The sequence below is a fragment of the Dromaius novaehollandiae genome, unplaced genomic scaffold (assembly GCF_036370855.1).
Source record: "Dromaius novaehollandiae isolate bDroNov1 unplaced genomic scaffold, bDroNov1.hap1 HAP1_SCAFFOLD_37, whole genome shotgun sequence".
NCBI lineage: Eukaryota > Metazoa > Chordata > Aves > Casuariiformes > Dromaiidae > Dromaius > Dromaius novaehollandiae.
The window spans coordinates 597,682-609,994 of NW_026991398.1; the positions used below are offsets into that span (position 1 = coordinate 597,682).

At 42.8% G+C, this 12,313-nt stretch overlaps 1 protein-coding gene across 1 annotated transcript; it reads right to left on the reverse strand.

The window, feature by feature from the left end:
* Window positions 1–605: 605 nt before the first annotated feature.
* On the reverse strand, window positions 606–10,067 carry LOC135326243 (carboxypeptidase A2-like). Its single transcript, XM_064504092.1, has 11 exons — window positions 9,947–10,067; window positions 7,087–7,168; window positions 6,097–6,231; window positions 5,223–5,321; window positions 4,475–4,576; window positions 4,114–4,215; window positions 3,317–3,427; window positions 2,870–2,960; window positions 2,322–2,521; window positions 1,232–1,316; window positions 606–808 (listed from the first exon to the last, which is right to left on the reverse strand). Exons 1-11 carry the CDS (start codon window positions 10,009–10,011, stop codon window positions 621–623), a joined length of 1,260 nt encoding a protein of 419 aa, XP_064360162.1. The 5' UTR covers window positions 10,012–10,067; the 3' UTR covers window positions 606–620.
* Between the last annotated feature and the right edge of the window lie 2,246 nt (window positions 10,068–12,313).

Genomic DNA, 12,313 nt, shown 5'->3' on the forward strand with positions numbered 1-12,313 from the left:
CCGCAACATGTTGACCACTGCTCCTGCAAGAGATGAGAAGACGGTGCCAGATCTGCAGAATCGGCTTTGAAAATAGCTCAAGCACATCATCCAAAGGAGGAACTGCAAAAGCGACTCATGGTGCGGCAGTTTCACAGTCTGTCTATACCAGTAAATTCTAATTCTCTAAGACTATAATTCTCACCTCAGCCTCTGCACTGGTGGAAGACCCCTTGGATGATGACCTCTTCATCTAGGTGGGAAAAGGCCTGTTTTCTTTTTCTAACTGCAGGTCATTTGTAAAATCTCAGTAGTAGTTAGTCACAGGAGCAGTCACATCTTCCAACCTCCTCTCCTTCCATCACAGCTCCTACTGCGTCTTGTTGAGGCAGACTGCAACAGGGCCTGCTAGAAAGTTTTGACTGGGGCCTAAAATCTGTAACGCCTTGCAAGCAGTCTACCATGCAAGCACAAATGCAGAGAGCCAAAAAGATATGCATGAAATGCTCTTTATATACAGACACATATTGCTGCAGGAGGAACACACACAAGCTTTTTATTCAGCCATATGCCACACGGTTACAATTGTCTTGAGCATGTCAAGGGAGGAGAATTTAGACGGTTGATTCCCATCCTGACTTTTAGTATGGATTGTCTCGCACATGCTCCATGATTGTCTTCAGACCCAGCCAGGTCTCCTCTGCAGTTGGGATGATTTGGCTGGCTGGCAGAAGGAAACCGTAATTACCTGTGTCTTGCAGCTCAAGGGCAAAAGAGTATTTGATGCCGTAATCGTAGCTCCAGTCAATGCTGCCTCCACTGGCTTGGTCTGAAACAGAAAGGGAGAAAGAGCCACAAGGGATGAACGGAGGGTCGATCTGGGAATGGAGGGTTGGTCTGGGTTATGCTTCCATGCAGCACTCTCAGCAACCATAGCCAATTTGTGCTGATATGCTTGGAATTTCTCACAATCAGGCCATACCCAAGTATGTGAAAGCATTCTTGGTTTGAGGCATATGGCATTGAGATGATGCTATCCTGAAGAGAGCTCTACCATGGTAATATTTGTGAGGGACAAGTATTAGGCTTTCACGTGAACACTCAGCTGGCAACATCTGACTGGTGGTGTCACTCTGCTGAAGCAACACTACTTCCAAGAAGGCCCAGGTGGGTCAGAGAACTTGGGGGGAGACCAGAGCGTGGCATGTTTCCCCGGGATAGCCCATAAAGCTCAGAATGGTGAAATACTCACAGATAGTAGAGCAAATGCTCCCCACTTTATAGGTGGTGCCATACAGGGAATGGATGGAACTGGCAGCAGCTTTCCCCAAGGTATCCTGGGGAGGAGAGGATGAAGGAAGAGTCAGAAAGTAGCCATGCTTAGTGACACTAAATATTCAGATTTTACCATCCTGAACCCTATTTAGGGAAGTCTCCAAACTGGTTTGCAACCTACTTTCACTCCGCCCAAAACCAGCTGTGCCAAATGAATGAATTTCTTCATTACTGGATACTAGTGACAGCAATCACACCTTCCACAATATTTTGAGGAGGTGATATTACAGGCAAATTAATATAAAAGCTTCCATATCAAATCACCTGGTGTTTTATCTCACTCACTGTCTTCTCACTAGAAGGTTCAGAAGATGCAAGAAAACCCCAAGGCAGTCAGAGATCTTCCAATACTTAGTGGTCAGCTTTGTGCTCACTTCAGCTCTGTAATGTGTGGTTGCAGGAAAAACACAGCCAGACTCTTCTTGGAGGTGTACGGCAAAAGGACAAGGGGCAACAAACAAAATGCCCCACAGGAAATTCCACAGAGATATTAGGAAAAAGAAAATGCCCATGAGCATGGAAAACTTCAGAATGGGCCCAAAGAAACTGTGGAATCTATGTCTCCAGCAACATTCAAAACTCAGACGGACAAGGCTCTAAGCAGCCTCATCTAACTTTGAAGCTGCCACTGACTTCAAAGCTGGCTTGCTTTGAGCAGAGAGTTGGACCAGAAGCCTCCAGGCCTAAATCATCCTATGATGGTATGATTCATATCCCCTCAAAGATATCAGTACTGACATTTCAGCTAAAGAAGGAAATGTGGAGCAGCCTCAGAGTGAGTGAACAGGGCTGACAATGGGTGGCAATGGCATGTGTTTGTATATGACCCAGACTTCTCTTTTAAAGGCATTGCATTGCAACAGCTCCCATTCGCTCCCATGGATGGTTACCATTATGATAGTATGGCTGAATTCAGTCCATTTATCCTGCTATCTCACTGTAATACTCAAGTATGGAAAGCCAGCTGGAAGGACAGAGGAAGACAGAGTTGAGTCAATGTGTCTCACCAGCTCCTCATAGTCTGCTGGTTCAGTGCATTTATAGCCATAGGGATACATCAAGAGCTGAGAGTAACTGTGGAGGGTGAGGAAGGCCAGGATCTTTCCATGATTCTTAATAAAATCTACAATAGATTTTACTTCCACCTCCGAGTTGGCACTGGGCCCATGGTAAGAGTCAGAGCAGGGATTACTGCTGGCTCCAGGACCTGTTGGTACAAAAGGAGAGCAAAGTAAGAACTAGTGTTCAGGGAACGACAAAGCAGACCAACACAAAGTTGTGTGATTCCTAACAACAGGTCTTCAGCAAAGTCTGGAGTATGGATGCTGAAGAGACTTATTGCTAGAAGGTATAGGTTACTTCTCTCATCTTCAGCTCTTTGGCAACTAGTCAGTAAGAAATCATCTTTACAAAAGGCAGCTACTATTATATTTGACCATTTGCTTTCTGAATCCCTTATGTTAAGGAAATTGCTGTTCCCATGTAACAGGATCCAGAAGTGTGAAAGGGAACCTTCTTCTTAGTGACAGCCAGAATCCAGAAACTTTGTTCCTACCTCCAAAACCTGCATCCCAGTTCCTGTTTGGATCAATTCCAACACACAGACTGCCTTGAATCTTGGAGCGTGTCTTCCGCCACATGCGATTCTAAAACAAAGCAACACTGTGGCTTTGCAAAGGAACAAAGCTCAGGGCTTGCATTACACCTACCACCCAGAAATGGTTACTGTTCACTAGGAAGGAAAAGGAGCAAGCCTAGGACCAATTCTGATGGGCTAACTGCCAAGATGCACCAGTGGAAACAATCAACGGGCTGGTGAACTTACAGTGAAGAAAGATGGATTAGACAAGCAACCAGTGTCTTTGGCTGCCTGACTCTTTTGCATTTCCTTGTTACAACATTAACAAATGGACTTTTGCAACCGACTTCCCTCACATTTATTGTTGGCTTGGAAGAACATGACAGCTTTCTAAATCAGCTTAGAGGCACGGTGCTTACTCACTTTGGTATGAGTGAATTCATATCCATCAGGGTTTGTGACTGCCAGCAGGAAAACGTCCATTTTTTCCAGCAGAGAGGTGATGGATGCATCACTGCCATAGTCGGAAGCAATCTAAGCAGAGATAAAGGATGGCACACCATGATGATCAGCGTATTACCTTCCCTCACGTTTACACTCCTTGTTAAACCTGGGGCTTGGAGAGAGCAACGAATCTGTTCTACTATTTTATGCAGAAGGCAGGAATTTAATGGAAGAGGGCAACAAAATTTTCTCCTGCAAGTCCCTGAGAACGCACCAAAGCTAGCACTAGGATTGAGCTGAATTGGCCCAGCTGGAGAATCTATAATTATGCTGCACTTCTCTGGTGGCTTACTCATTTTCAGTGGAATTTAAATGATCATCTGAATAGAGCTGGGATTTTTTAGAACTTTTGTGAAAGGTAACCACACAGCGCTCCTCTGCATCTGCAGACTGAAGTAGCAAACTAACAATAATTTTCTCAAACCAATCTTAATTTTTTGAAAGTCCTCAGTCACTCATAAAGCTATCAGCCCTGGAGTCCTCAACAATTTCACCTGGACTATTACATTTTGCCTACCTAGACTCTTCCCTGCTGTTGTAATATTTCAGTTCTGTGTCTAAATAGTTGCCATATTCTGCCTGGAGTCAGCTGCATTTTAAGACAGGTGAAGCAGAGGCAGCAGACCTGGTTAAGTACATACAGGTGCAGTAGATATACTTTGAAATAGTCAATGGCATTCCCAAGACAAAAGAAAATCAATCCCTGCTGAAGTGACCTTTTTAGCTATCCATATTGCGCTTGCTTGGGTAACCCACTTTCGGGAATGGATACCAGCATCAATCCAGATTGCAGAACGGTTGGTTCCTCCAGTGCTGAACTGTAAAATAAAACAGAAACTGTAAAATAGAAACTTGTAAAACTCTTACTGACACTTCTTACTCAAACATCCCATATAGACTGGGATGCTTGGGACTGAATTGTACCATATCTATAATATAATACAATGTATAATAATTGTATAGCAGTATATGTGTGTATATATATATTCATACATATATATCTATGTATGTATACACACATATATATTTACACACAGACATACACTCTTTAATATGTTATATACACAGGAACCATACCTTGAGCACATACAAAGGCTGCTTTTCATCGGATTCCCCAATCTTTAGCTTACTGACAATGCTGCTATGCTCATATGCAAGATTATCCAGTTCTTCATAAATCTAAAATTAAAAGTCAGGATGACACTTATATTCCATCTGTGTATTATGCTGCCCAGAACAATTGTAGGATCTGATGAATTCTGTAGGATATGGTGAAATCCACTTTGTCCCCCTCTGCCTGTATTTGTACGGCCTCTCCAAAGCCCCAGCTCACCCTATGTTAGTGTGGTCAGCGCTATTTCCCAGCTTCTCAGATGCAGGGAGAAATACTGCCATATCTTCAAGATCCACTTATTCCAAGAACAAGTTCAAAATACACTTAAAGAACTTCCTGATAGTAAAAATACCTTATCCTCTGCTCTGCTTGATGGCTGCAGCTTTCCTGTATTTCTCTATTTCAAGATTTATTTATTTCTCACTCTCCTCTGAAGTATCTCTGAGGGGTCAGAAGGAAGTATTTTGATAGCGCTCTGTCCAAAATTTTAAGAAAAAGTGTGATCAACATTGGCCTGTTGCAACACTCTGTGATGGAGAGTGTTGTCCCACTATGCTGACCTCAAAAAAAATCCATTTAAAAACAAAACCCTGTACCAGAAGAAGCCAGAAAGGAATTTTAGGTTCTAGTATAGGATTTGATTGAAAAGATAGTGAAAAAAAGCTAGAAATAAGAATCACCTTCCCCAAAAGTTGGATTCAAGTTACTCACCGAAGCTAAAGAATGGTAACTTCCATAGTTGAAAGTGCTGCTGCTGCGCTCCTGTTGTTGACTGTTGGCCATATCCTGCTTTTCTTCATCTAGTATGACCTAGAACAAGCCATTCAAATGTGGAGGAAAGCCTGCTTGCTTGGCAGACTTCTCACCCAATGTTCACCTCAAACAACGAGATGGTGCCGCTGTGTACTGGCTCTGGACACAGTCCCAAGCTTCACACAGCTACGGAGCAAACCGATGTTTCTGCTGGACTTAGCTGTAGCGAAGAAGGCAAGATCACTGGTCAGTATTAAATTTTAAACACTTGTTAAGATGAACAAGATCAGTGTTGGAAAGCTTGAAAACGGGCAGTGTTTCTGCTAAACTAATTTTTAGATGACGTCTTGGAATTACCGCTCATGAAGCAATACTAGATTAGTGCCCAAGAGTGTGATTTTTGCCCTCATGCTGTGTGGTACAGTTCTTTTGCGTTATGATGTCCAGAGCTGTTCATATCCCACCTTACTGAATTACGGATAACTTGCTGCAGTGATTCCCAAATTTCTGACGGCAAAAGATCACACAAAATTTCACTTATCAGAATAGCCCTATGGAATGAATGAGTTTAATAGTGTCACTGTTCAGAATGGTTTCAGAGAGCATCTGCAGAGTGATCTCCACAGCTTCCCAGGGCATCAGTGGTCCACAGACCATCTCTGGGGAAACAGTAACTTAATCCACAGTCTACAAAAGCAAAGGAAGGGAAAGAAGTCCTCATGGAAAGCAGAATATAGAACAGTGCATGGATTAATGAAAGAGGCCAGATCATGAACGGCTATTTGTTTCCACTGGCTATAGAAGCTAATCATATGCCCATAGCATTGTCTACCTGCAGGTCTTCAATCAGGATAGAGTACTCAATGTTGTTGGACTCCAGGAAGACTTTGATGGCTTGGAGGCTGTTAAACGGGACTCGGACATCCACAGGGTGAGCAGGGGTCGAGGGGTTTAACCAGAAATCCAGCTGAAAAGAAGGAAAAGGGATTTGTTTTGAGAAAGCACGCTCTGCAAACAGCTTCCCTGAAGCTCTAGAAACACTAATTTCTCCCAAGTTGTACAACTCCAGCCGCATCGTGCCACGCCATGCTTACAGCACATCCCATTCTTCAGCTTGGCCTCACCACAATCTTGTACCAGCTGGTGTGATCAACTTGGGAAAGAAAAAAAGATCCAGAGGGAGGTTAAAGTCAGCATTTTTACTGACTTCAGAGCTTCAGTTGTATAAGCAGGAGGAGATTTTAGTCTTCTATTATGATTATTTTACTGTCCTCCTTTTTACCAGTCATAGTTTCAAAAAAAGCTCCATTATTAGGTAATGTGAAACACTGCTTTTATTTCTCCATTGGTACAACTTTTAAAATTTTGGTTTATATATTTTTCAAACCAATATTTTTAAAGAAAATTAAAATAAAAATTCTCAGTAATGGCAATAAGAACTCTAATACCTAGAATTTTATAGTGTGCTTTCCTGTTTCAATATGATATAGACTCTAACTAATAAATTCCTCCCACCACTCTTGGAGACAAATACAGAAATATCAGCACCTCCATTTTAAAAACAGGTGTTTTGATATTAAGGTTTAGAGCAGATCAGTTCAAACATGATCGTAAACCCAGCCAAGAGGGAATTTGAATGCAGGCGCTCCTGACTGCCAGGCTGGCGCTAGAACTTACAGATCAAACACCAACTACTGTGACAGCTATTTATTTACGGCAGCTGCCACATTATGTTGGAAACCTTCCCAACATGATGTAAAGTCCTACCCCGATGAACCCATGGTCTGAAGTGTTAACAAATGCCTCGATGGTAATAACATACCTGAAGATGTTCCAGCGTTCCCAAAAGCTGCAATTTTTCAATCTGTTCCTCATTGCTTGCCTTGATTCGGAGAACCTGGTGTCTGCAGTAAATCAATAAGCCTTCAGAAACAGTCTTGAGAAAAGACCTTGTTGAACTAGCTTGTTATTAGGATTATGGATTTGGAGAAAAGTCACTTGTATCGATACAATGAGTATAGACTTCTCTAATGCAATTGACTTAGTGCTACCCAAGAGTTTGACGAACAACCTGCAGATCCAACCTGCTACATGTGCCTCAGATTAACAACTAGCTAAATGGCAGTTCCTAAGGTTTCACTGGAAACAAGACATCAAGTGGCTGAGTTTTTAATTGGTTACAAGGATCGGTCTTGCATCTATTTATTATTTTTGCCAACAACTTGCAAAAACAATTCTGGTTGAGTTTGCATATGTTTGGGGAGTATGATATAAAAAAGAGCAGACACTAAATATGGGATTCATCTCACCTTTCTTTAGTTGTTTAGGCGAAGACTGTCGACTAACTTCCCTCTGTTACCAGAAGCTGACACCATCAGAGGGTGGCTTGTACCATTCCAGAGAGACGGGTGGAATGAATCACCTTCTGAAAGGACCTCCCTCCACTGGTTACAGAGGTAACCTCAGCGATTAACTTAGACTAGACATTGTACTTTTTAGAACTCTTAAAGACAGATATATCACATCCAAACACAAGGTGACCCAGGCTGCTTGGTAAAATGGGTGCAAGGGAACAGTACTGTGCAGAGAGGTTGATGAATCTGGCCTTGTTCAGGCTAATGAAGAGGAGGATAAGGGCAGGGTGATCTAGCTGCAGCCTACAACTACTTGAAGGGGAGCTGGAGAAATGACAGAGCCAAGCTCTTCTTGGTAGGGGCAGATGATAACAACAAGGGACAACAGCTCCCAGTTCTGCTCTGAGCAGGAGATTGGACTAAAGAGCTCCAGAGGTCCCTTCCAACCAATGCTTCTATGAAATAACAAAGGGATCTAGGAACAACAAACGTACACAATGGTCATGGGATAGGAGATCCTATTTTGAGGAACCAGCGGGGATTCAGAAGGAAACTTGGGAGCCACGCTGAATAATCAGCTGGAAGCACAGTCTGGGATCAACGCCATGGCGAAAAGCACCAGTGTGATCCTTAGCTGTATTAAGGCTAGGACTTAGCATATTTAGCTCAGTTGTGTTTATTTACTGGTGTGAACGCAATTGCTGAGAAGAGACACTTGATAACACCAGGTTCTTCTGTCTGGCCAGCTGAGGCATAAGATTCTTCTATTGGACCAAGTCAAACAAACAGAAGTACTTTACCATGGCAATAACTTTTCAGTGGATTCTCCAGCACTGTAAGCTTCCATTTCCAGCCTGGATTCTTCTTTTAAGAGACAGGGCTCAGCAACCACCACTACTAGATGTGATGCAGGAATGAGTTCAAGAGAAACCAGTCTATATTATGCTGGAGACCAGAATAAATGATCACAATAGTATCTCCTAGTCTTAACAAGCTCTAGAGTCAATTTAGTAAACTAAATTTATATTTCTTGTTCTTAGTCCTTACATTTTAATATACAGATATTTATTCATTAGAATCTACTGTTCACTCACTATATCCCAGGAAGCGTCTATTAGTTTTTTGGGGATTTTTTATCATCTTCTATTAAGGTTCTTATGTGCTCAGTAAGGCTGTGGGGAAAGAAACCTAAAGGAGATATTTTGTGATGCAACATACAGATAAAAGTTTAGAACATAATGGTTGGAAATAATGATTCTAATTGCTTAGCAAGGCTCTGAAGCGGATTAAACATTTAAAGGGAAATAAGAATCTCCAAAAATAATGAGAAGCTAGTAATCTTTCACTTGAATAATGATCCAAGCCTGAGGTTTGTGAAATTTCAGGACTGAAAGGAACAACATTTATTGAGGCAGAAGCTGTGTACAGAGTCTGACTTTTATTGAAAGTTTAGTTCTAGGATCATGAATCTCCCTGGAGTAGTTCTGCACATAATTTTGCGTGAATTTTCAGGCAAATGTATTAAAAGCAGAAGTGGAAATAAAACTTTATGGAGAGATACCACAGAATCACTCAGGTACATAAAATCACACTCTCTGCAGAAGGAAAACAGCATAAATAGAAGTCTTAGTGGGACTCCCGAATTTCTTTTCTGGCCAATGTTTAAAATCATGTTGAGCATGAAAGCTTCAAATGAGCTTCACTTTTTATCTTTTGGGATTACTCATAACTCAAAACATTCAAAGGTCTGTGAGAAAGAATTTAAACCCTGAATCTCAAACACCAACTCCTGGACTTGTCTGGATATGAAGCCAGGTTGTCATCTTCTGGCTTTTTCTGGACAAGATCTGTTAGGCTGGATATTCAAGCTTTGCAGTGAGGTTCAGATCCAGATCTAGGCTTTGAGGCTGCTCTGTGGCTCTACCAGAAGCTGAAAAAAGCCTTGGGTGAACATGAATTTAAGATGAATTTAACTTTGCAGCTAGACCCATCTCCTTGGAAAACCCAGATCAAGCTAAAGAGGAGGATTCATTCAAATCTTGAAGTATTGAAACCACCAACTTCCTAGTGGCTTAATTATATTGTATGATTTAGTGCAGTATTAAGCCTATGATATTCTTTGGTAGAACTGCTTAGCCAGATTCCCATCACCTCCAAGTGACTGGAGATGCACAAAAGAGCTAAGTTAACACATTTTGGAGACAAGCTAGTTCTGAGAAGAAAAGAATATGCCCCAAACAGATTTTGTAAAGTGAAGGTAATGAAAAAAAGGAGTAACTGAAAAATGTGGTCTTGAAAAGAAAGGTCTTCTACAGAAGTATAACTCACCCAACAAATGTTTCCAGGCACAAGGCAGCGCCAAAGAGGGCACTGAAGACCAAAATCAGCTTCATTTTTGATGGAAACAGCAGATCAATCTAGCAAAGGCGAATTTATACAGCACTTGTTAGGAAACTCTCCTTCAGATAAAACATATCTGAACTCCATGTGACTGAATTCACACATGTATCAAAGCTTTCAAAGTAATCAACAGATAGGAGGCTGATCTCACCTCAAAATATTTCCACTGACACATTCAGGACTGAAACAGAGGAGCTGCTTTCAAAGCTTTGCCCACAAAGCTCCTTGGCACTGTAGTAAAGTTTTTTTCTAGGTAGAAGAAAATGAGTGTCAAACTGAAGGATGTCCCAATTCTCAGCGGGGTGCAGTGGAGCTCTACCAGTAGACTCTTGGCCATGGGTTTTCCCATGCTAATATTTCTCCTACTACAGTTTTCTAGTAACCCCGGCCCCCGGCACTTTCTGCACCATTTTTTTGAACCCTATGCATAGCCTTATAAAACTCATATTTACCTTTTGAATCGCTAGCCCTTTTGTCAGAAGATAATCTTTTCTCTTGGCTTTTTCGGAGAATCTGTTTTAGGAAAAGACACATCATATAGATTTTGTTACTTAGAAGAATGTATAAATATTATGTGTGGGGGAGCACTCCAGTTGCTGGCATTTCTGCTGAGCCTTTCAACAGGGCAATGCTCCTCGGAAATCCTGCTCCTTTTACACAGGGCCCCTTTGGATAGAAATGTTTCTTTTCTCACAATCTTGGGATAAACCCATAGCACTGAAATGGCAAGGGGCTTCATGCGTAACTCATCTCCTGAATTATGGAAGTTAATCCCATGCAATTCCCTATAACACAATTCATTATGCATTGCTGGTGACTGAACTACTATTTTTGGTAAGTAATAGATTATTTACATGTCCCTAATCCACAAGGCACCTTAGGAACGCCCTGAGTAAGGAAGGAGTAGGGATTTCAGGACGTTGCTCGGTATTTGTAGACATCACTAGCATCATTTTAGGATCAGGATCCTCATTTTATCATCTCTGGAACATTCACAGCTACACACCAATGCCGTAACACCGACCACAGTGGAGCTACTTATTGACGACTTAAATTTTCAGCAGCAAAATTAGGAAACCAAGATCTTCAGCTTTCCAGAGCCACCCCGGGATTTCATGTGTCTGAGTCATGTAGCAGTTCAAAATGCACCACACACTCCATTGGATCACGTTGCATTTTTGCATTTTAGGACACCAAACACGTTGATTATATTTAACTAGTAAAGAAAGGATGGGGAAGGGTACGGGGAGAAGTATAACCAATCCCCTATACCTCAAGATTAAACACTCGTTGCAACCGATGGTGACATCAACCCATGAGGTTATAGTGTTTATAAATAACAACAATAACGGTATAACAGCAACTTCTGAGGCTGTGAAATCTTTGCAGGTAGGAGAGTTTTGAACACGGCCCACAGCAAGGTTCTGCTAAGGGCCACCAGGTGTCAGCACAAAACACAAAATAAAGTAATATCTTACTCGAACACAAGCGTGGCAGACAAGACAGATGGTCAAAATGCCGATAAAGGAGCAAAGCAGGAGTTTCCCAGTGATCCCCCAAGTGCCTTCCTCATCCTCATCATACTCCCTGTCATCTGCTTCTTGACTGGCGTCGGAGAACAAAGGGTCGTGAGCCGAAAAACACTGCCAAAAATGGAGAAAGGGGAATCTCATGAAGGCTGGTGGCTTATGAGGGGCCGCAGCCCCGGGCCCTCTCTGAGGTGGAGGGGCAAGGGGCACGCGAACTTGTGTTCGCATGGCGTCTGGGCGACCCATTGTCCCAGTGAGAACCTCGGGAACCCACCGCCCCAGAAACGCCAGAACCTGGCCCCAGAGCCACAGAAACCACCGGCTCTGGGCTCCTCCCAGGGAAAAGCTGCCCTCCTGGAAGGCTTTCGGCTCAGGGAAGGCCAGGGCGCCCGCAGGTCCCTGTGGGCTACGGCGTTGAGGGGATCGCGGGTGGGATTCATCCCATCTCAGTCGAGCTGCATGGAAGTTAGGGTTTAGACTTCTAACGCTCCTTCCATGTTATCCCCATTCTAGGCTTTTCTTGCTTTCACTCTCGTGCTTGGGAAATGAGGCAAAGCCAAGAAGGCGTTCAGAGCAGCCAGCGTTGTCCACTGGCCTGTGCTTACAGGACCCTGTGTTGTCCTTTTTAATTTTGTCTCCTCCCGTTCTCCAGCCCACAGTGTTTTTATTCCTACACGCATCCCAGGGCCAGCTTTGTGGGAGGGAATAACACGTCTGATCAGCCTCTGCCCTGGGGCAGCCCGAGCGGTATCACGGTATTTGCCGA